General features: G+C 47.1%; 1 protein-coding gene across 5 annotated transcripts in view; it reads left to right on the top strand.

Annotated features, from left to right (window-relative positions):
* The window catches only part of ZEB1 (zinc finger E-box binding homeobox 1), a 648,143-nt gene that overhangs the window by 548,768 nt on the left and 75,338 nt on the right, over positions 1–24,037 (top strand). For 4 of the 5 annotated variants that reach the window (XM_069648076.1, XM_069648073.1, XM_069648075.1 and 1 more), the window contains one exon: positions 9,624–9,744. In XM_069648076.1, the coding sequence (XP_069504177.1) occupies positions 9,624–9,744 (121 nt within the window). The remainder of the gene's footprint in view (positions 1–9,623; positions 9,745–24,037) is intronic. The other variant, XM_069648074.1, reaches the window with a different exon arrangement.

Raw genomic sequence — 24,037 nt, 5'->3', positions numbered from 1 at the left:
TTGAAGATGTCTTTCTCTTCAACCCCTCTGACTCTGCGGTCTGGTTTCAAGGCCTGCCGGGACTACAAGTCCAAGATGTCACTCACGGACCCCCACCCCATTTGTTTGTGGTGTCTTTGCGAGTCGCACGACACCAACGACTGCTCGAAATGCCAGTCGCTGACTGCAAAGGCCTTGCGGAAGGGGAAGCTACAGGTAGGTAGGGGCTCGAAGCCTTTTATGTCCCAGACGTCCAAGGGGGTTTCCACCGATGACTCGAGGGGCGACTCTTCACATCGGAAGGAATCTCGGGGTTCTCGGTCCCAGTGTGGTTCCTGCCACTCCTCTTCCTCGTCCCGGCACTTGCGGAAGCACCCCGACTCCAGAGGAATGGGCAGTGTTCAAGAAATCAATGAAGTCGATTTTTCAATCGCCAGACACGGGTCCGGTCAAGCCTTCTGACGAAGCTGGCCTGGATTGGTCTCGGTCTGTGGCTCGCATGCCTTCGGGCTCGGGTTCACGACGTGACACACATCGAGAGCCGTCGAGGTCTCGTACGGACAAGGTTTCGAAAGGTCGCAAGAAACATGTCTCTAGGTCTCGGTCCTAGTCCCAAGCGAGACTGCAGCAACCTATTGAGGGCTCGGGGCTGACGTCAACTCATTCGATGCTGTGTCCGTCCGATTCGGACATCAACGCCCTGCCGTCATATCAGCCCACGGCGCCGTCGGCGCTCTCGACGTCGAGGTTGTCGACGCTCTCGACGTCGAAGCCTTCGGCACTATCGGCACCTTCAGGAATTTTTTCTCTGAATTTGCCGTTGGAGTACCCAGACATTGTGGCTCCTCCAAGAAAGGCTACCTCGAAGTCGGTGAGGCCCGTTTTGGCCTCCAGGCCCTCTTCTGTCCCCAGACCTGGGTTTCAACCCCCTCTGGATGATATTTTTGAAGAGGAGGAAAGGTCTGAGGTTGAGGAACCTGGTGACCTTGAGGATGCTCCAATTTTTTCTGGGGACAGTCAGTTAGAGGAGTTGAGGCAGACCCTCCCATGATGCAAGTGGACTGGACACTTCCCCGGAAGTGGAGTTTGGTAGACCTGAGCCTGGGGCTCATGCATTCTTCTTAAAGGAAACTCGTGGCACATGTCTCAGAGTATCTGGGCTGGTCTAGTCCTCCAGAAGACTTTGTGCAAGATGAGCTGACGGACATCTTGGATCAAGGTCTGTCCTCTGACCCTGTTTTGCCATTTCATTCTACCTTGCAGAAAGGGGTGGCAGCTGCTTGGCAGTCCCCGGAATCTCTTCCAGCTGTAAATAAAAATCTTACTAAGAAATACCGCCCTTCCGTTAGTGACCCTAGCTATTTGTTTACTCACCCCACTCCTGGGAGTTTGGTGGTTCAGGCGGCTACGGCCACCTCGAGGCAGGCGGTGTACCCTACGATCCCTCTGGATAGGGACGACAAGCGCTTCGACGGTTGGGAACGGAAGGTGTTTTCTGCTGGGAGCATGGCCTTGAAACCGGCCAACTCCACATGTGCCTTGGCAAGGTTTACACACATTCTGTGTTCTTGTGTTGCTTTTGCGGCTGAGCGTATTCCCGAGGGGGAAGAAAGGGATGGTTTCCTTGCTATTGTGCAGGATGGCAAGGATGCCATGTGTGAGGCCCTTCAGTCGGGTTTGCATACGGCTGACAGTGTGAGCCGGTCCATGGCTGTGAGCACCGTTATACGCAGATTTGCCTGGTTGCGGAAGTCGGGATTTGCTCCGGATGTTCAAGCCAGTCTTCTGAACACACCCTTTGATGGCACTCATTTATTTGGCAGCAAAGCTGACAAGAGCCTTGAAAGGTTGCAGGCCTCAATAGCTGCGGCAAAGTCTTTAAGCGCTGCGGTGCGTCGACCTCTGCCTTTTCGTCCTAGGGGACAGCAGTGGAGGGAGGTTCCTTTCGTTTCTACTCCTCCTTTGGTAGAACAAGAAGGGCCGCCAGTCAGAGTGGCCAGTGAAAAAGTACCTGTGGTGGTCGGGGAGATAGTGGTGCCAAAGCCCCTCGGGCAGCTGCTGCTTTGCCTTCAGGAACTGCCGCAGCCGCTTCCAAACAGTCATGAGGCCATGTCCCATGGTTCGCCGATTGGGGGCAGACTGTCTCAGCATCTCGAAGAATGGCGGGCCATTACTTCAGATGCATGGGTTGTGGATACTATAGCCCACGGCTACTGCCTTCCCTTCCTTCAACGGCCTCACGACAATCCACCGGGGAAACACTCTTCGAAGAGTCTGGATCCGCTCCTTGCGCAGGAAATCTTGTCCCTGCTGGAGAAAGGGGCCATAGAACTGGTGCCTGTAGCGGAGAGGAACAAGGGTTGGTATTCCCCTTATTTTTTGATCCCAAAGAAAGATGGGGGATTGAGACCCATCATGGACCTGCGTTGGTTGAACAAACTTCTCAGGAAGGACAAGTTCAAGATGGTCACTCTTTCTCAAGTCCTCCAGGCCCTTCAACTTAAGGATTGGTTGGTGTCTCCGGACCTCAAGGATGCATACTTCCATGTGCCGATCCATCCTGCGCACAGGAAGTACCTGAGGTTTCAGTTTCGGGTCCTGCAGTTCGGATTGACCTCCGCCCGAGGGTATTCACCAAGCTCATGGTGGTGGTGGCAGCGTACCTCAGGTCAGGGGGGATTCACGTCTACCCCTAACTGGACGACTGGCTGATCTGGGCGCGCTCTCCCGAGCTCGCTTTGGATCATCTCGGTATCACCTGCCGCACCCTCCACAGTCTGGGCTTCTCCCTGAATTTAAAGAAGCCGCACCTGACACCTTTGCAACAGCTCTAGTACATCGGGGCTGTGTTGGACACGTCCTTGGGGAAGTTTTCGCCTCCCAAGGTAAGGGCTCATCACATTGTACAGATGGTGGACAAGTTTCAACATGCCCAGAGTCTCCCGGCTTTCGAGTACCTAAGGTTGCTCAGCCTCATGGCTTCCTGCATGTTTCTGGTGCCAGAGGCCAGTCTACGGATGAGATCCCTGCAATAGGTCCTTAAGATGCAGTGGTCGCAGTTCTCCGGCAAGATGACAGATCCTGTTCAGATCCCACGCTCGGTCTCCCAGGACCTTCTGTGGTGGGTGAACAAAGGAAACCTGATGAAGGGGGAACCGTTTTGGCAACCGTGGCCGGAGGTGACTGTAGTGACGGATTCTTCCCTCACAGGATGGGGCGCTCATGCCAAAAATGTGACCGCCAGCGGTCATTGGTCTCAGTCGGAGTCCAGACTCCACATCAGTCTGTTAGAGGTGAGAGCCATCAGGCTGGCCCTGAATGCTTTTCTGCCCTCGGTACGGGGGAAGAGTGTCTTGGTCATGACGGACAACACAGTGGCCATGCATTACCTCAACAAAAAAGGGGGGTAGGGTCACTCCCGTTGTGCAGAGAGGCAGTGCAGCTCTGGTTCTGGGCCATCCAGCAGGAAATTTCGATCTCGGCGGTTCATCTAGCCAGCGAAGAAAATGCAGAAGCGGACGCTCTGAGCAAGCAGAGCAAAGTGACTCATGAATGGGAGTTGGCTCAGTAAGTCTTTCAGGAGATCTTTGCCCTTTGGGGAACCCTGCAAGTGGATCTCTTCGCCACCAGTGTCAACCGGAAGGGTGAGAGATTCTGCTCAAGGGAATTTCCTCCAAGAGGAGCCTTAGGAGACGCGTTTGTGGTGGATTGGTCATTCCCACTGCTGTACATGTTTCCTCCAGTCCACGTCATTCCTCAAGTTTTGCGGAGGTTACGGAGGTTCGGTTCCCACATGGTCCTTGCTCCGGATTGGGCCATGAGAGCGAGGTACCCGGACATTCTGGAAATGTCCATCTGCCCTCCACGCCGTCTGCTCTCGTGTGAGGGTGGGTCAGGTTCTCCATCCAGAGGTCAAGACTCTCAACCTTCATGCTTGGTATCTGAAAGGTTGAGGTATAAGGATTGAGACCGTCCTGATGACGTGATTGAGGTGTTGCTTTCGGCCAGGCGGCCTGCAACAAAATCCCTGTATCGTTGCCATTGACGTAAGTTCTTCAACTGGTGCAAGGATCAAAGTGTTGATCCTTTTCAGGGCTCCATTTCTATGGTTTTGTCTTTCTTGCTTTCTTTGGCCCATAGGGCCCTTCAAGTGGGTACCATTAAAGGTTACCTGGCGGCGCTGTCTATCTTTAAGCACTGATCTGAAGAATGTTCTTACTTTAAGATTCCTTTGATTTCTCAGTTTCTTAAAGGACTGACTAATGTATTCCCGCGGTCCCCTTTCCAGGTGCCGGTTTGGGATTTGAATTTGGTTTTGAGATTTCTCATGGGTGCTCCGTATGAACCTTTGCACTCTTGTCCTTTGAGATTACTGTCCTGCAAGACTGTGTTCATGGTTGCGGTTATTTCCGCTCCCAGAGTGAGTGAATTGCAGGCACTTTCAGCTAAGCCACCCTTTACTGTGTTTCACAAGGACAGGGGCTGTACTGCGAGTACTTCCTTCTTTTCTACCTAAGGTAGTCTGTGAATATCATTTGAGTCAAAAGGTGGTTCTTCCATCTTTCTACCCCCCCTCCTTATCCTGGTAAGGAAGAGGAGCGTCTCCATCGGTTAGATCCTAGGAGAGCTCTTAACTTTTACATTTCTAGGATGTCCAGGGTCAGAGTGGACGATCAACTCTTTGTAGGATATGCTGGACACCGATTGGGCCAGGCTGTTACCAAACAGACCTTGTCCAGGTGGATTATCCTTACCATTGCGGAGTGTTACCGGTTGGCGGGTAAAGACCCTCCTGAAAGGTTGAGAGCTCATTCCACTAGGGGCGTGGCTACTTCCACCGCCCTCCAGCGGGGTGTTCCTATTAGGAATATTTGTGATCCTGCTACTTGGGTTTCAGTCCATACATTTGTAAAACATTATTCCCTGGCTACAATCCATGGTCAGGATATGGCCTTTGGGAAGGCAGTTCTTTATTCCGCAATCTAATTGGGTATTCTAAAATTCTTTTCCCTCCTCCATTTACTGGTAGTGCTTTGGGAGTATGTCAAAGATGTGGAAAGCGTTGGAGGACACAATCCATTTGAAGAACAAGTTACTTACCAACTGATAACGTTCTTTCGACTGGATGTTCCTCCAACGCATTCCACATCGCCCTCCCAGCCTGCCCCTCAGGAGAATTTCCTAAGCGATTGCAGCTTCTGTTTCCGCAAGGCTAAATGCAGTCCAGCAGGCATCTGAATGGTGTCACACGTTCTGGGGGGAAAAACTTAAGCTGAGGCTACGGGCGCTGTGCGTCCTATTTATAACATCCTGTGACGTCGTCCTCGACGGAGGCCCTCGAGGGACATGGACCCCACGGCATCGACTCAGGAAGCCCTCTGCCGAAAAAGTTTCCGAAGTGCACAGCTGTGGAGATTACATGTCAAAGATATGGAATGCGTTGGAGGAACATCCAGTCGCAAGAACGTTACCAGTTGGTAAGTAACTTGTTCTTCTCAAGTTAAGTACCCTAGCTGAATGCGAAATACTCTACATTAGCAAGCCTATGTTGGCTCATAGATATGGGGAGGCCAGCTGGCCAGGACGCACACTAGTTGAGTGATAAACCAACAATTGCAGGGTAAGATTACCTAATGGCGATTTTGCATTTGCACAATATCAGAGTTTCCTTTACAATAATTCTGATATTCACTCCACAGTGGAGACAATCCAATTTCTCAGTGGGGTTACCCTACCTACTTTACCCATGGAAGATCTCCTTGCTCTAGATAGACCGTTGACGGTTGAAGAGATGATTGTCGATATCAGCGACTTGCCGTCTGGTAAGGCTCCCAGCTCGGACGGCTGGATTGACGAATTTGACATAGAATAGAAGCATTCTTTGTTCCCTTATTTACATAGTCTTGGCGTAATCTAGGTAACATGATATACATCCCCTAACACTCAGAGGCAATCATAACATTATTAATCAAGCCTAAGAAACCACCAGAGAACTTAGGCTCCTACCACGCATTATCCTCAATCATTGTAGATGAGAACATTTTTGTATACATTTTGGCTGTCAGACTACTTTAATTCATGACAGATTTAGTACACCAGTACCAAGCAGGTTTTATTCCCCCCACGCTCTATTCTGTGAAACTTAGGGCAACTCCTCTGTAGTCTATCGCAAATCAACCCACATGCTAGAGCTATTGCTGTCCTCTCTGTGCAGAGAAACCGTTTGACTCAGTATCCGAGAACTATCTTTTTGCAATTTTGAGATCCTTTCGGCCCCTATCATAGTTTACGACATGCTTGAACACAGGTTGCCCTCTGTGTGCAACCAGCCTGTGGATGGGCCCTGGTTTTCTGTAGGAGACGGATTGACAGTTCCGCTGGACAGTGTCAGTTTATGCTTTCTTGCCTTTCCTCACACATTTGGTGAGAAAGAGGTTTGGAGAATTACATCTGATGTCCATGAGGCTGGTAGTTTCGAGGTGGCGGTCAGGTTCTGGTTCTCTGACCTTCCGACCTCGAGACCCTGACATCAATTCATCCAGCATACCTAGAGGAGACATCTTTTCCCAGAAACGAGGGAGAATTTGTCATCCCCCAGTCTCTGAATTTGTCAGCATAGTACCTGAGAAGTTACTGTACAGTCAGCTCGGCCTCTCAAATGACAACATGTATGTCTCCATTGCAGTAAAGATAGGTTCTAAATAGTTTGTTCATTGAGATTTCATTGAGGCCTATTTTGTTTGCAATTTTTGTAAACAGATTTCCTTGCAAGTAAAATGCAGGGGAGACCCCCTGCATTTACCCCACCATAATTAAATACCCAAACCCAACTCCCATACATACTTGCGAGGAAATGTTTTTAAAATTCCAAGCAAGTGGGCCTCGAGGAAATGTGCCTGCGAACAAATGGGCGTGGGCGGTAAAGATAAAGTCAACTTGTGACCTGTACAAAAGTAAGTGGTCCCTTTTCTTCCACTTGTGCGTTCACAGGGAACTTAACCACCTTTCATGTGACTTACATGCAGTGCTCTCTTTTCTGTCCAGCCTGGCTAGATAGGACAATGTTTAATTTTCATTCTCAAACCCTAGAGTTAAACATCATTTCAAGGGTGTTTCACCCGTTTCTTCCCGCTAAGGATCCTCATCCCCAGTGGTTTCTGAATGCGGTCCAGGCTATGGCATCAGCAGGTATCAGTTTGATGTGGAAGACTGCCCTCCTGGTGGCAGTGACTTTGTCTCAGATGGTGGGTGAACTCCAAGTCCTTCTGGCTTCAGTCAGACTTTTTCAGGGATATGGTGGTTCTAAAGACGTGTTCATCATTTGTACTAAAGGTGCTTTTTGAGTTCCATATACACGCGGCAATATCTCTGCCAACCTTGTTCCCTAATCAATCTACTGAGTGAGAAAGAAGCCTTCATTGTCTCGATGTGCGCCACGCTCTGAAGTTTTATCTTGACAGGGCTAAGGACTTCAGGTCTTTGGACCATCCGTTTGTGCACAATAGCTCCCCATCACATTGGCAGTTGGAATCCAAAGCAATTATAGCACGATGGATGGTTCCCACAATCTCCCCCCACCCCCTAGTGTTTGCATGAACATGTGGTAGGGGGGTAAGGCGGCTTTGTTGGCGTTCCAGAGACATGTTCACTAGGAGGTCATCACGAAGAGGCAAGCTGTGAATCCTAAAGCATTGATGAGTGCAGACCATAGTTTCCATCTGAGTACTTGTAGGCAAAGTGTGATGATGGTATTTCTCACTTTTCCTGACTACAACTTTGTTTTCCATTTTTTTTTTACCGTCACACTATAGATGGTAAATTTACGTTTTGTGTATAGAATGCCAGGGAAGTGGTGGGCAGAAATGGATGAGGGTCTCCACACCACTTTTTTTTCTGTAAAACAAGGGTGGTAAAATTGGCCCAAAAGATCTGGCAAAGTTGTAGTCGACAAAATAAATTTGAGAAAACATCATAGATCCGTGGTGAGGGTACTTGAGGGTTGTGTATCCAGAATGTGGAGCACCAGTTGTAGGTATATTGATTTATTTATTCATAGAGCGTTTTGCACCAAGGCGCTGCTGCTAATACTAGTGAGGATGTGACTGGGGAGGCTAGCGGCTGTAAGACAAGCTGGTAGAAGAATTTTAAAGTTTGATTGGTCGTATTGGCTGGTGGTCATCAGCAATTTGTTAGTGGCTAGTTGATATGCCTGCTGTAAGGTGAAAAGTAGAATGGTGAGCTTGTTAGTGACTAACAAACAAGATGCCATATACAGCAATGGAGAATATGGCGTAGCAAGACCCACACAGGCTTTACATGGCACAACATGGTCTCATCCCCTTGCTCCTACTCACTTTGCCTCCATTTCTGTATTTCATATATACATCGTACACTGTTTGCAACATGGATCAGGGAATGGCAGATGTGGGTAATGGCTGGGGACTCCACTTAATAACATAAGTGTAGTGCTAAAGGTTCTGGGAGGCATGCTTTCTTTTTTCTTTCAGATAAAGAGCTGTCCGCATATGAAGCCTTTATGCGCTAATTTTATCTTTGTTTATATGGTGGTTTACAGGCTGAGAACAGTCTCAATACAATTTGCTTGGCACATTAGGCAAATAATGGCATTCATCAGGTGTATATAGCAGTGATCATTTTGCACCTGTCAGGATTTACTGTAGGGGTTGGAGTGTTGTCCTAGGTGAAGATCTATAAATTACTGTTTGATGTGATGAACATGAGGTCTGTGATTTTGCTTTTAGACAGACATAAACATCTGAATACTTGTACACTGAACCTTTCGAGGTGTCATCAGAGGATACTTTTGAACTTGTTAATCACATTTTTCAACATACATGATGTACGGTAGGATACGCAAAAGTTGATTTGAACAATGGATGTGAGACCATGAGTTGTCTTTCTAGGTATCGCCATAGTAATCCAGCATATACTTTATTTTAGCAAATGATTGTGCCTGTTATTTTTAATTAATTAATGTAGGTATATTTTAATTATTTATTTGTTATTGAGCATTTGTTACACACAAAGCATCACAAGGCTAAATGGGAAGGGAACAGAGCCTTATCTTACTATGACAGCACCATAGTGTTGGTCAGTGGATGCCACATTGCCGCCAACTATGATTCCATCAGCCATTGAGAATTTAACAAGCAACTTTACCCTCTACACCCTCTTCAACTCCCAGTGCCTAGCATTGGACCACTATCTTGAACTATGGTCTTTGCCCGCAGTGATATATACCAAGGGTGTGAATTGGCGCTTCAATAATAAATTGAACACCAGCTGCTTATCAGCAGTGTATGGAGGCTCAGATGGATGTGGCAGAGGCCCTTTGACTGGTCATAGTCTGTACAGCCTAGGAGCTGGTTTAAAAAAGGAGGATGCTGATGTGGAGAGCTGGTGTTGCAGAAGGCTGGGGGCAGCTAGTGCAGCGGCTGAGAAAATCAATTGGGAAAACAGCCAGGGGAAACATTTGAAATAAGTTCCCAAAGTAAATCTAGATTAATGTTTTTGTGCTTATTCATTTTAACATGTAACGTAGTGCTTTTCATATCAGAAATGTGTAAACTATGCAATAGTAAATGTCATCCAATTACTGATCCACATGTAATATATAAAAGTAGATTCATCTTTTACAGAGACATGTGACGCAGTCAGGTGGCAACCGGAAATTCAAGTGCACTGAATGTGGAAAAGCTTTCAAGTACAAGCACCACTTAAAGGAGCACCTACGTATCCATAGCGGTAACAAGTTCACTTTCTTCATTTTTATACTATTGTATTGTTTTATGAATGGTACTAAACATTGTGTACTAAACTGTCACAGAATTTCTTTATCATTACTTTTATTTGACACATTGTCATACAAGTAATACATAACACACTTACCCAAATAGAATGCATAAATACAAGGATAAAACCACAAATAAAATACAGGGGAAATATAAATACATAAAAAATAATCTTGCAGAAGTCACTACAGTGTGTAACTTATTTTAACTTTAAGTAAGTAAACAACCTTTTGCACTAAAATAGATTGAGTTGCCTGGTGTATTGACATTATCTCCACATAATGACACACTGAAATAAATATCACTTTTAGTGCCAGTCTTCCCTGTGAAGATGGATTTTCAGTATCCACCCTGGGGCCAACCTATTATGGTGAACAGAAAAGACAATCAAGTCTAGCCAACCCCCAATGAAGGTAGTGTATCAAAGCAGTAAGGCTTAAGCGCAGGATATATGTGAAAGTGGTCTAAGGCTACAATGGCACACACAGAGAGCACTTCAGTAATTCCAGTTAAGTATCATCACATATATATTATTAAACACATATATACATTCATCTTTTGGGGGGTTATACTAATAGAACGCCAACACTTTACATTTAGAAACAGTATTCAATTGTATCAGAAGCAACACTCAACTTTGTATAGTAAAGTGAGCGAAAAACAGAAATGATAATTTCAAAGAGGTAGAGTTCAAAAAGGTTTCTCTCCCAGTCCCACCAGTTAAGGGAAGGCCCAAGAGGGGGATCATTAGCCAGACCACCACCAATCTTAGTCAGGCAAGGTTCAATAAGGTGAGGACTTAATGCCCATGCAACCTTATGATGGGCGTGGGGGCAGAAATATGTAGTATAACCTACCCCCATTACTCTGATTCTTCCAGGGACCACTTCAGGGGTTCCTAGATTTGCGCAGCCCACTTACTTCTGCAATGTCTTACTTGCATGAGAAAGAGCCAGGCCCAGGGACCGTAGGTTTACATATCACTTTCAGCGTTGGGTTTGGGTCCGGCTGGTATGCAGTTCAGGCTCCTGTGATACAGTTCTGAAGATTAGACAGCTGGACTCTCTTGGAACAATAGGCTGCAGGTTTAGTTCCAATGATGCACTTGGAAAAGCGACGGCTGCAGCGATGTAGGCCAGGAGAGAGCTGGTCAGTCTACCAGGTGATCCCTGGACACTTCAGAAGGCTCAGCAGGAACGGATCCTCGAACAAAGATTGGGACAGGTTGCTCCCACCAGACCAGGAGTCGAAGCACCAATGAAGGCCTTTTTCAGATAAGGACAGAGGAGCATGGCTTCACCAGGACGGATCAGTTTTCCCATAATAATGAGTAGAATGCAAGGGAAGTAAAGCTGAGGGATTTACTTATCGACAAAAGCAAACAATAAATAAAAGATAAGGTGTTCCATAGAGGCTGAGAGGAAAGCAGCAAAAACAAAATATTTCCTAACACCTGGCAATCCTTAAATTGACTGCGCTTGTGAAATAAGCGGAAGGCAAGGTTAGCTCTTTCCGGGAAAACAGTTGTATGTGTCATAACTTGAGTGCACTGCAATGTATAAAGAAAAAACAAACCATTGATCATCTGCTTCTGACCGGCCATGAATACTCAGCATCATCTTTTCTCTTGTCATTTTACTCCATTGCCCCTCCGCTTTCATTAATGGGGGATTAAAATGGTGTCCTGTGTATCTGAAATATTTGTCCTTAGCTCCTGCAGATAGCATTGGATGGGCTAATGCAGTAAATATTTTTAAAATGTTGGCTACCTGAAGGTCATTTTAATCTGGCCAGTGGTTCCTATTCATGCCCCAATTGTATTGTATTGGCATTTTATTTTGTTTTCAGACCAGCGTGGTCTATCTGCACGTCCATCTACTACTCTTTCTCAGGGAGAAGAGCCTGCTAGTTCAGAGCAGGATCTGGTGCTCCATCCTGCACTAATTTTTTAACTGGGCTGCCTGGTTCCAAAAGGACCAGTTCTGGACTGGAGATTTCAGTGTTTTGGCAAACTGAGATTCGAGTCAGTTGGCATATTTGAGGCAAGAGTGAATGATAGTGTTCTCTGGGGAGTGAAATGGAAGATATTTTACAAGTACACAAAGATATGAATGGGATAGTTCAATAATTATCTTCTTGTTATCACAGTCATTTTGAGCTGCGATTTACTTCTAGGTTTTTGACTCCCATGTTGTGGGTAATTGATATAGGACTAGAGGTGTTGGGAATTTGCATTTCTTTTGAAGTACAATTTCCGAGACCATGCGTGACATGGCAGGCATTATCATCTCAGCCTCGAAAGAGTTGGAGTTTTATCGGATCAGTTTGGTTTTCACTGCATATGAGTGGTAGATGTGGTTATTGTTGCTGATTATATTTAGGAGGGAGCCGAAGTAAACTAAGATTCAGGAGAAAAAAGCAGATCCTTTCAGCGTTCGACACAAAGTCTGATTGGAGTTGGACATGAAGGATCTTGCATTGTTAACTCTTTTACTAGTTAGAGCAAAAAGAGATAAACCAGACGTCCAACAGTGCTGATACTTCAGTGAATCAAGAAATCTTGATCTTTGTCTGTGATCTCAAAAGCTGTATTGTGAAGTATTAGCAATATCAAGCAAGCATGGATCTCATCAGCTGCTTAGAATGAGGAGTGCTGTTCCTATAAAACAGCAATGACTGAAGTCGGAGGATCCCATAATTGAAGACAATGTTTTTACAAGCATCTGAGATATTGTGGTTACGGAGATGAAGGCCATGCAGTTGTTATATGTTTAATTGCTTTGTGTTGCTTTTATTTTAGCCAGTTATAGTACTACTTCTGCAATTTTGGGTGGGTGTTTCTTTGATGTCAAAACTCTTTCTTGTGGGAAAGAAAAGGGCCTCTGTCACAACATACAATTTCTGATTCATTAATTTGTCACCTAAGCAAGCTGGCCATTTAAAACATGTTTTTCATACATTTAGCTTTTTCTTGGAAAACAATATTTGCTCGTGTTGTTAGGTTTTGTTAGCTGTAATTAAGTCCTTTGAGATTAGCATATGCTCATATTATTCAAAAATGTGCAATTGTTGTATTGATTTTTTTGGTTGTAGGAATTCTACATACAAATGTTTTTTCTTAGCCAATATCCTCTCGGGAGGATAGCTCAGACAACACGGAGCAACACAGATTCGAGGGCCGGGTCCGCGCTTAGAAACCTCTGGGTATTAAGCATGTTATACATAAACAATTATAATTACCTTCATTTTCAAGAGCTCAGTTTTTATTCACCCTGTCGGTGCCCACTGCAAATTTGGCTATCAAGATTTCTTTTGACCATTAGCCAGCAGTAGTTAAGGTTAGGTTTCATATTCCAGAGTTTTCCTTTATAACTGTCGCTATTGGAAGAAAGTTTGTTGCAGTGCAGGCAGTGTAAGCATCTGAAAACTCTGCAAGGATAATCTTTATTTCGGAAGGTTTTTGTTGTGATACTACTCAGTAGTGTGGTGCTGGTTCTTGAGCAGTTCTACCAAAGACTGCAAAGGAGAGCCGTGCACATGAGAAGTACTTTTTAACAGCCCTTTATTGCAGGATGTCACAACATGTGCCAGCCTGTAGTAAAGGATTGTTGAAATAAATTGTTTTCAAGGCTATCCTTTGCCGTCTAAAATGATAATCGAAAGTAGGGTTATAGCCTATATATATGCACAGACTACACTCCCACACCATTCAGCTCAGTTTTAAGTCGTGAAAGCCTTGGTGTAGGCTATGATGTTGGTGCCTCACTGGAATACCAAAGTGGGTCAAATCTTCAATGAGGAAGGGGACCCCATTCCCTATGCTTTTGAACCGCTAGATTCCAGTGAGTTGCCTTTTTTTTTTCCTGAGGAGTTCCATGACCAGGATACAGGCCTGACTGTTGTAGAGTTTGGCTGAATGGGTGCCAGTGGGTTAGACTATCGCAAACCTCATGCTTCATTCCAGAATACTTAGAAGCTCTGAGACTTTCTGCACCATCTAAACAGGTAGTTTAATTTCAGGCGCAAAAAGACATTTTGGGAGAGGGGTCCCTAAAGTAGACCATGCTTAATTTCCACCCTGTTATGGTTGCATGGCAAAAGCTTGCCACGTTTCCTACGGTGGACAGTGCTCCTTCCAAAAATATGCCTGCTCCCCTTGATCCTGGGTTTATGTCTAAACACTGTGTCGCTGATGGTGCAACCTTCCACTGTGGAGTCAAAGTTGAGTGCTTTTTCCGCATGAACACTGCAAGGTTTTGTTTCTGGAAGCTGTGATGAATCCCATGAACTCCTCACGAAATCCCTACCTAAAGTCGCCTCTCAGGTGTCCAAGGAAAGTCAGTGATCCTGACCATGGGGGCATTGTTAGCTGGGATGGTCACCTGGGAGGAAAAGGGTCCCGGGGAAACAGGAACACTTCATGGGATGAATCGCTGTATTTGTCTACTTCCAGGAAAGTGTTATCATTAATGCCAGTACATGAAATGGCATGTTGCCAAAGAGACCAGGTGTTCCCATAGTTAAAGGAATGGTTCGGTCAACATTTTCTATTGTCCCTACGGGTCAGCCATGTGTTTTTAAGCCTAAGTCGCTCGATTTTAGAAAAATTTCCTATGGACCTTACCCAAGTTTTCGTCCATTAAACGCACGCGAAAACAGGCATCAGGGCGCTGCCATTTTGTAATAATCCTATCACTTACCCCATCGCCCTGGCTGACCTGCTTTTGCGGCACTAAATCATATCCCCCACCCCTGAGCCTGACATTATCAAAACATTCATATTCTCCGCCTCTCTCCGTGACGTTACTGTCCTGCGTAGGCAAACGCGCCCAGTGGTCTTCTACGTGACTTCACACAGAACCCGGAAACCAACACAGATCAACTCACAACACAGCGCGCCACAATTCGGAATATGAAACTGTACTTTCAAATCAAACAGCAACACGGTACATTTGGTAAAGTACATTTATTTAACATTAAATATTTATAGAATATTCAGCAATTGGCATACTAAATCAGAATGTCATTTTTTTTCTTTTCTCTCTATCCGCAAATCATGTTCCATTTTATCGTGAGTCACGCGCTGTTACTTTATGGTACACAGGGTGTTGGTTTTCGTTAAAAGAAGCACTTTGGTCGCACAGTGAACCGCAAGGCTGTTCCATCAACTAGGCACTAGGCCAGCGTTAAGGTTGATATGTTGCTTCTAGCCGCTAGTACCGGGTAAGGGCATATGGGCCCTTAGCGATCGTGCCATAAAATCATCAAAGTGGTGCAGTTGTTTACGATAAGCTGCAGCTGGTGGTTGAAGAAACCACCTGCCGGGGTCTGAAACTGGTGGCAGTGGCAGTAGGGTAGGATATACCTGTTTTGAAAACATAAAAATTATAATTAGTCTCGCCAGCCGATCTTTATTAATATTATTCATTTTATTTATTACAGCCGATCTGAAACTATGTGCTTTCAAGGATAGTGCAATGGAGTATGTTCGGCTCTAAAATCCATGCGAAAACTAACAAAATAAATCGAGGTTAAAACACAATGAGAAACGACTGTTTGTCTACATGCGTGTGGAATGTGGACCTGCAGGCCCATGTCCCCGGTACAAAGACGACCCCACAAACATTTTACTTGCTCTTCATTCATTAATTCTTCATTCCGGTATAAAAGCGTCTAAAGAGTTACTTACATTATATTTACAATTTCCATTGTGTCTCTGCGTAATGCAGTCCGTAAATCCCACTGTGCTCTTGACAACGATTTTTCGTATACTGAACTAACATGAAACTCGGTCTAGTTTCAGAATTTTCTGCCTTATCGTCTCTTACGTTATTGCACCCCTTCTTCAAATGAAGTCCTTTCGGCATGGTCCCTGTCTCTCAAGGTCAAAAAACAATAGAACCTTATACTGCCAGTGTGAGTTGTGGGCCTCTTCAGGCCACCAGCTGAAAATCAAAGCCGCTGACCTTCACTCTAAACAAGCATACATTCTTAATTTGCAACATCCCGTAGTAAAGCCATCTGTGAGAACTTGAATTTTTGAATCCATCTATGTACTAGCCCTCAATGTGCAAATGTGAACTGGCTTCTCTCCCATCTGCAATGGCTCGCTTGGCGCGTCCTGAGGCCCCCAATTTTGCCCTCGTTGTCCGCGAGCTTTGCAGCCCTAGAGAACCATAACTATGGAGACATTGACTTTTTTGGGGAAGGTCAGGGAAAGTATAACGTACCCGAGGAGTTGATTTATAAGTGAGATTTATTGTTTGTTTTATTATTGTTTTATTATTTGCAATACGCAAGCCTTGCGAAACTTAGTTACAGCAACACAAATGTATACATACACATATTGACAAGGTCAGCGATATGAGGTGAATAGAGAGAGAAGTCAAACATGACACCCAGGTTGTTCGCCACCCAGGATGGTGAAGGGAGGGGTTAGGGTTAGCATACTTTGTATGTACACTGTACAATAACATTTATTTACAAAAAGACAATCATATTACAATTATTTAAACCGGGATTTGTACTTCACAACCAGCTCTGCTTTGGGTGGACATGGCACAGTGGCAATGTTTGGTGGCAATGCATCAGAGCTCTGCACAGAAACGTTCAAAATTCCATATCTGTGCTTCTCGAGTACAGCAACAATAAGGCTTTTTACAAAGTCGAACTCCATTTCCTCATAGACTGGTTTGATGACCCATTGCTTACTTCTTTTAGAAAACACCTTAGTGTAGCGAGGCATCCTTACATTACCTGTAGTTCTAGATTGTTCACGGCAGAGATTCTCGTTATGGGCCAAGACCGCAAGTAGAGTCCTATGTTTCATGCCCTGTATGCTGAAATGCAAGCGCTTTGGCCTGTACTTTAGGCACATATTGTGGAACACCTCCAAACCTCCTGTGTGACAGAATTCTGTCAGTCACCTCAAATCTCTTGATAGAGTTTTATCGAAAACAATCTTCTCAATGGCTTTGTGTGTCGGTGAAGATGGAGTCAACCACTTCTTCTTCCTTGCCTCCTCTGGGGACAAAGGGCCATGTTCACATTGGTGGAAATGTAGGTTTTCAGCAGTGAACGTTGGTACAGTGGTGCTTCAGTGACCGCCATTTTTCAAGTAGTATTTCCACTGACCCGTCACAAGATTTGGAGCTCCACCAAAGATGGGTGCTGATAGGCTGGGACCACTGTGAAATACTTTCCAAACCTTTTTTTTCCCTGCAGCCGATATTTTCTTATTGATTGATTTAGCAAGATGCCATACATCAAATTGATGTTTAATATGTGGGAACTGCTCTCTCATTGTCTTGGCAATTGAAACATGTCTGTCCGTGGCTATGAGGTCGATGTGCATTCCCCTCGATTGTAGATATTCCACTGATTTTATAAATCCTAGTTTCTCCAAGGCCACTGAGGATGTACATTGTGTTACCTGCATGACCACCGAACAATTTTCTTACTATCCCTGTCCTGAAAGTGGTAGGTGCAGTACTTGGCAGAAAATCCAGGGCTGTCGCACTGTCCATCGCCGGCTAGCCTGAATCGTTTCCCTTCGAATGTACTTGCTAGAGACAATTGTTCAATTTTCCAAGCATCACTAATGGCCGGAAACAGATAATCATGTTGGTATTTGTAGTACTGCGTTTTAGAAATGAAATGAAGTCCCACAAACTGAAAGAAAGACTCTAACTTTCTAAAACTGGACCCACTAAAAAGTGATGCAGATGCACACAGTAGATTGCCTGCTGGCAGCTTCCCCAGCATCGGTTGTGCAGACCATGAGAACGCATTATTTAATCTACAGGCGGCATGTATTTTGACGTTACTGCCTTGTTTTTGACGAGTCACATGAATCAATGGCCTCCGACATACTTTCCCTCTGACGGAATGCCCACATTTCAGCATACTTATAATATCTATCAAACAACTGTCGAATACTATGTATTTGCCCTCTTTCATTAGACTGTCATCCGGTGTCACACTTGCTTCGGGCTGCATCGTTGAGGACATTTCACCACAACTGAAAGAAATATCGCCGATACCAGGTTCTGATGCGTCGGTGAATGCTGCTGCTGGTTCATTCTCTGTCATTTCAACATCTGTTACTTCAACATTGATGGGAGAACACAACATTGTCGGCAGCTTTTTGGTGGTAACTCCAAAACCGTCTCCAGAGGACGTTTTTTTCGGCATCATGTCCGTACCCCCTCCTCCATAGTGATGGCTGCGGCCACTTTATAGTCCAGGCCTGCAGCATCCTCTTCTATGACGGCTAGTCAGGTTCTGCGGAAGGAGGACAGGCTCCTCGACACCCTTGGGAGGAAGATTTTCACTAACTCGGCCTTGCAGCTCCGGCAGGCTAATGAGGAACTGGTGTTAGCGGGGGCGAATATGAAGATGCAGAAAGGTCTGTTGGAGTTCGAGGAGTTCATCCCGGTTGAGAAGCTGGAAGACTTTAAGGCAGGTCTATCTGATGCCAGGGTCTTGGCCCAGGATCCGCTTGAGGCCGCGGCTCATCACGTCGACACTTCGGCTCGGTGCCTTATGCTGGGAGTTGATACCTCTCGACAGGCGTGTTTGCATGCCACCAAGTTCCCAAAGGAGGTGCAGGACAAGGTGTTGGACCTGCCGTTTGACGGTAATGAGCTTTTCCATTCCACAACGGATGTGGAGCTTACCAAAATGAAGGACAACACCCAGACAGCTAAGTCCTTGTCCGTCCTTGTTAAAACCCCTTTTAGGACCCAGAGACCGTTGTCACAAAGCCGGCCCTCCTCTGGTTTCAGGGGGTTTCTAGACTGGAAATCCCGCAGAGTGGATACCCCTTTGGGTAATTCCCGCCAGAGGCAGCAGCGGACTCAGTTTTTCTCCCGTTCCTCAGACTCCTCCTCAGGTTCAGGTAGCAACACCACCGAAAAGCCTGCCAAATGAGGGTTCTCTGCAATCACACAAGACCCCAGTGGGAGGACGCATTGCGTCTCATTTGGAGGCGTGGCAGACCATCACCGAGGACAGGTGGGTCTCGTCAGTCGCTCGGGCGGGCTTCCGCTTACCCTTACTCTACCCTTCAACCCTTCTTTCCAGCAGTCGGGGTCGTCCTCCCTGAAAGCCGAGGTTCAGAAACTTCTGGACCTCAGAGCTGTAGAACCCATTCCCCTTGGGGAATGAGGGAAGGGCTTCTACTCCCGGCTGTTTACGATGCCCAAACCCAACCAGGCTGGCCTGCGCACCATCCTAGACCTTTCCCAGTTCAATCTTTTCCTACCCCAAGAGAAATTCAAGATGATCACGCCCGGCCAGATACGGTCCTCCGTGCAGATGGGCGATTGGCTCAGCTTGGTGGACCTTCAGGATGCGTACACGCATATTCTGATTTGGAATCCACACAGGAGATATCTCAGTTTCTCTGTGGGAGAGGAGCACTTCCAGTTTCGAGTGCTTCCTTTTGGCCTCTCCTCGGCGCTGCGTGTCTTCACGAAGATGTCGTCGGTGATCGCAGCCTATCTTCGTCTGCAGACTATCTGTATTTGAACGACTGGCTTTTACGCAGCCCTTGCGCGTTGAAAGCCGCCTGCAATCTTCAGTCTCTAATCGAGCTCCTGTTCCACCTCGGGCTGTCGGTGAACTGCTGGAAATCTTCCATGGCAGTCTCTCAGGACTTGGTTTTCCTGGGGATTCACTGGAACACGATCGACTGCAGAGTGTACTTGACCGGGGACAGAATGGCGGATCTGTTGGCCACGTGTCAGATGTTTGCGCAGTCGGAGAGCATGTCGGCCTGGTGGTTCCAGAGGCTTCTGGGCCTCATGGCCTCGTGCGTGTTGGCTCTTCGGCTTGCTCGTCTCAATATGAGGCGGACTCAGATGGCTCTTCGGAGTTCTTGGCTTCAGGCTGTGGATCCGGACTCCAAGTTGATAACGATGTCATGATGCCTACCTCCAAGGAGCCAGGTCCGACCCAGCAACCCCAGAGGCAGGCATCATTTCCCCTAGGGGAGTGCCAGAGGGCCCAAGATGGGGCCCTTTGGACGCAGTCCTTGTGCCTTAGGCGCCAGGCTCATGTTGGACCTCTATCCTGGCGCCTTAGGCAACAGGCTCATAAAGCTAGACATGTGTTCAAGTGTTTTAATGTGCACTTACCTGATGCAGACCATGCTGCCAAATCCAGGCCCTCTTGAGGCCTGAATGGAACTACTTTACCTGTGGGACTACTTTCCACCCGGGTGTGGTCGGGGAAGGATACATACCTGATCGGTGGAAGGATACACACTTGGAACTTCTTCCAAAGCTATTTAAACCACACCCGATCAGCAACTCACGCTTCGTGTTGTTCTGCTCCTCGCAGCTGGACGCTCACCGTGCCGGCTCCTGCATCTGGACCTCAGCAACGCCTGTCAGTACCCTGGGTCACCTGCAAAGGGAGACAAAAGACCTTACCTGTTAAATCAGCACCACGGGGACATCACACCGACGATCCTGAAAAGGAAGACATCATTTTTAAAAGCATTTCGCTACGATCGCTGCAGCGCTGCATTTCACTCACCTATCCTGGACGCCACCATCTTCAGCAGCGATCATCCGGATCCACAGCCACTTCCCAGAGCCTAGAGAGAAAAAGACAAGAACAAGGTGAGAGAAGGAAGGGAATAGGAAAAGCTCAGTTTCCTTCTAAGACTTACCTCTTGGGTCTTTCCCATTTCATTTTGGGTCTTGCCGCTTCCAGGCATTTTCCGGACCCCGGCCCCTATGGGGAAAAAAGACAAAGACATTGAATGAGCGAATGCAAAGACATTACCCGAGCGCTCATCCAGAACTTACCTGTCATTTACTGGAACTGCACGTTTCACTTCGGGTCGGCGCTTATCTCCGGCATTCCGAACCCCGGCCCCTAAGGGGAAAAAGACAATGAACATTATTATCAAGCTTGGACTTTTGAACTTGCAACAGAACTTTTACAGAGCCTTACCAAAATAGTCAAGCTTACTTGAACTCCCATCAATCCTCAATCCAGTGAAGTAACTGGGTTTCAACGCGCCCCTGCATCAGAAGCAGGATGGAGAGCTCATCCTTCCTGACCCTAAGGTGAGACTTCACGGGGAATCGTGGAAGGGTATCGTGGAGGGTTGGAAGAGAGTGGGAGGCTTGAGCATAACTCAGTCAGTAGGTAATACTCCCTTTTCACGCACAGGGGAATATTCCTGCGAGCCAGAGAAGCCAGAGCAGAGGGGCCCTTCCTGTCCATCTTCAGAGTCCTGCGCTTCACCATTGAAGAAGCATCAGCACTCGAAGCCAGACCTGCGCCTCCGTGGGAATCAGGTGAGCGTTACAACAATTCCGGCTTCCATGAGAGCGGACCTGGACTGGTGGTCGTCTCTCAGCAACCTGTCGGTGGGGGTGGGTTTTCAAGACCCAGCCCTGATGGTAACGGGCACAACTGACTCCTCCCTTCAGGGGTAGGGTGCGACGTTGGATCTTCTTCAGGTCTCGGATCTTTGGTCGCCCCAGGACAAGCTCCTCCACATAAATCATCTGGAGCTTCTGGAGATTTTTACATTGCTCAAGGCGTTCAGACCGATCATTGCCAACAAAGTGGTCCGTATCCGCACAGACAATGTGGTGTCGATGTATTACATCAACAAGCAAGGGGGTACCAAGTCCCCCCCTCGTGGACCTGTCCATCCAGATTTGGGAATGGGTGGTTCGTCATGGTGTCTGGCTACTTGCAGTACACATACTGGGCCAGCTGAATGTCGCGGCAGATGCCCTCATTCGGCAGACGATGGTCAGCTACGAGTGGGAGCTGAAGGCCGAGGTCCCCTCATGGATTTTCCTGAGCTGGGGCACTCCGGAAGTGGACCTCTTCGCTACGGCGGCAAACAAGAAACTTCCGCTGTATGCCTCTGGAAATGGGCTGGAGGCCTCCTCTCTGGGAGACGCTCTTGAGATTCCATGGCACAACATGAGGGCTTATGCCTTCCCACCTCTAGTTCATCGAACGATTTGCAAACTGAAGAACACGGTGAACTGCTCTCTTCTACTCATAGCCCCGTGGTGGCCAGCCAGGTTTTGGTTCTCAGAACTTCAACACCTCTCAGTGTATCTGCCGATCAGGTTACCGGTGACCCCCTATCTTCTTCACCAGGGGGAACAACAGCTGTGGCACCCCTCCCCACAATTGCTCAGCTTGGCGGCATGGTGCCTGAGTTCAGGTCTTTAGAACATCTTAGCCTGTCTCTGGATATCATGCGTGTTATTTAAGCAGCCAGGAAACCCTCGACTAGGTCCCAGTACAGAAGTAAATGGCGCATGTTCTGTCATTGGTGTTTGAACAAGCAGCTGAACCCAAGGACGGCTACAATTGACACGGTACTGTCCTTTGTATCCCACTTAGCAGAGTCGGCTATTCACATTCTGACATGTAGAACATATCTTTCGACGGTTTCCGCCTACCAATCTATGGACCAATGTTCTTACTCTCTGTCTAATCCAGTGGTTAAGAGACATTTTGCAGGCTTGACGCGCCTTTATCCTCGATCCGTAGTCTGCACCCGTCGTGGGATCTGAATGTGGTCCTGACAGCGTTGTACCATAAGCCTTTCGAGGCAATGGCCACAGTGGACCTCAAACACCTGTCGTGGAAGGTGTCCTTTTTGGTTGCCGTTACTGCAGCAAGGCGCGTGAGTGAGCTCCAGGCTTTTTCGGTGGAGCATCCCTTCTTGGTTTTTCACAAGGAAAAGGTGGTCCTACGGACAAATCCTGCTTTCCTGCCGAAGGTGGTCTCTGATTTCCATCTGAACCAGTCTATCTCCCTGCCGGTCTTTTTTCCGAACCCTGCTTCAGAGGCAGAAAGGGTTCTGCATTGACTGAATGTCAGAAGGGCTCTTAAGTTCTATTTGGACAGAAAATCTGAATTTAGGAGCCCTTCTCAACTATTGGTGACCTTTGGTAATCCACAAGGTAGACAGGCCTCTAAGGCGACGATCTCCCGATGGATCGCTGCCTGCATTACAGAGTCTTACACTGTCCAAGGACTGAAGCCTCCTAAAGGTATTCATGCACACCTGGTGCGGGGCAAGGCAGCCGCAGTTGCTTTCCAAAAATATGTTCCTTGGGAGACCATCGCAAAGGCGGCTACTTGGGCCTCCCCATTGGCTTTTTGTAAGCATTATTGTCTAGACCTGAGCTCAAGATCTGATACTCAGTTTGGTCAGGCTGAGCTGAAGAACCTGTTTCAGTAAGGGTTTTTTCCATCCACCCATAGTTCCTGTAAAGAGTGCTTGGGAATGTCCCATAAGTTTGGAGGAAGGGGACGGGACGTAGGAGAATAAACAGGTTACTCACCGTAGTGTCCATAGTCCCCTTTCCTCCATACGCCCGCCGTCCCCTCTGATAAGGTTCCTCTGTTATTGCTAAAAGAACTTTGACCTGGCGATAGAAAAGGACTGATGGGCGGAGCCAAGATGGGCGGGGTTACGGCCGCGTGAGGGCCCCGCGTGGAAAGAGGAAGGACTAAAATTTTTGCTAAATTTTTGGATGCTTTTACAAAGTGCTCCGGTCCCATTCCACAGGACGGAGGAATGTCCCATAAGTATGGAGGAAAGGGGACTATGGACTAGGAGTAAGGTGGTCACTACGGTGAGTAACCTGGTTATTTAGAAAAGGGAATTTGATGTGGAAAATTTTCATTAAAAGAGCTAACTTTTGTGATGGAGGCTTCCAAGAACCATAATTCCCAGAGTACTGGGACGAGTAAGAAGGCTGCAGAGGCACATGGTTGCAGAGTGCAGCCCATTGGCATTCATGACCCATACCTGAGGATGGCTTAGAGGCATAAAAGGTCCCCTCAGGTGCAGGCCATTAGATTAGGAGCAAGATCCAGAACAAGACCGAGTTGGAAGAAGGTGAGGGGGCCGAGGCAGCAGCAGGAAAGCAGTAGCAGCAGTAGTGGGTAGAGGAGTTTTTCACTCTCCAAGAAACAGCAGAAGAAATAATGGAAGAACCAGGATGTCGGTACCAGAGTGACGAGAGAAGCTGATGCCGATCCTGAGAGGTGTGTGGTTCAGAGATTACAGCGACAGAGGACAGCATGCCTGTTTCTAACTTTCCCAAATGAGCAGTGTTCAGTGGTGGCAGGCGAGCACCGAGACGCCAGGGAGGATAGAGCAGCAGAAAGCGCACCCACCTGTGACTTTCCCCAATCGGCAGCTTTCAGTTGTGGCAGCCGAGCACCAGAATGCCGCGGAAGCT

The sequence above is a fragment of the Ambystoma mexicanum genome, chromosome 2q, assembly GCF_040938575.1.
Source record: "Ambystoma mexicanum isolate Mex_15411 chromosome 2q, UKY_AmexF1_1, whole genome shotgun sequence".
Taxonomy (NCBI): Eukaryota; Metazoa; Chordata; class Amphibia; order Caudata; family Ambystomatidae; genus Ambystoma; species Ambystoma mexicanum.
The sequence above is the reverse complement of the archived record's forward strand: the minus strand, read 5'-3'. Positions and strand labels throughout refer to the sequence as shown.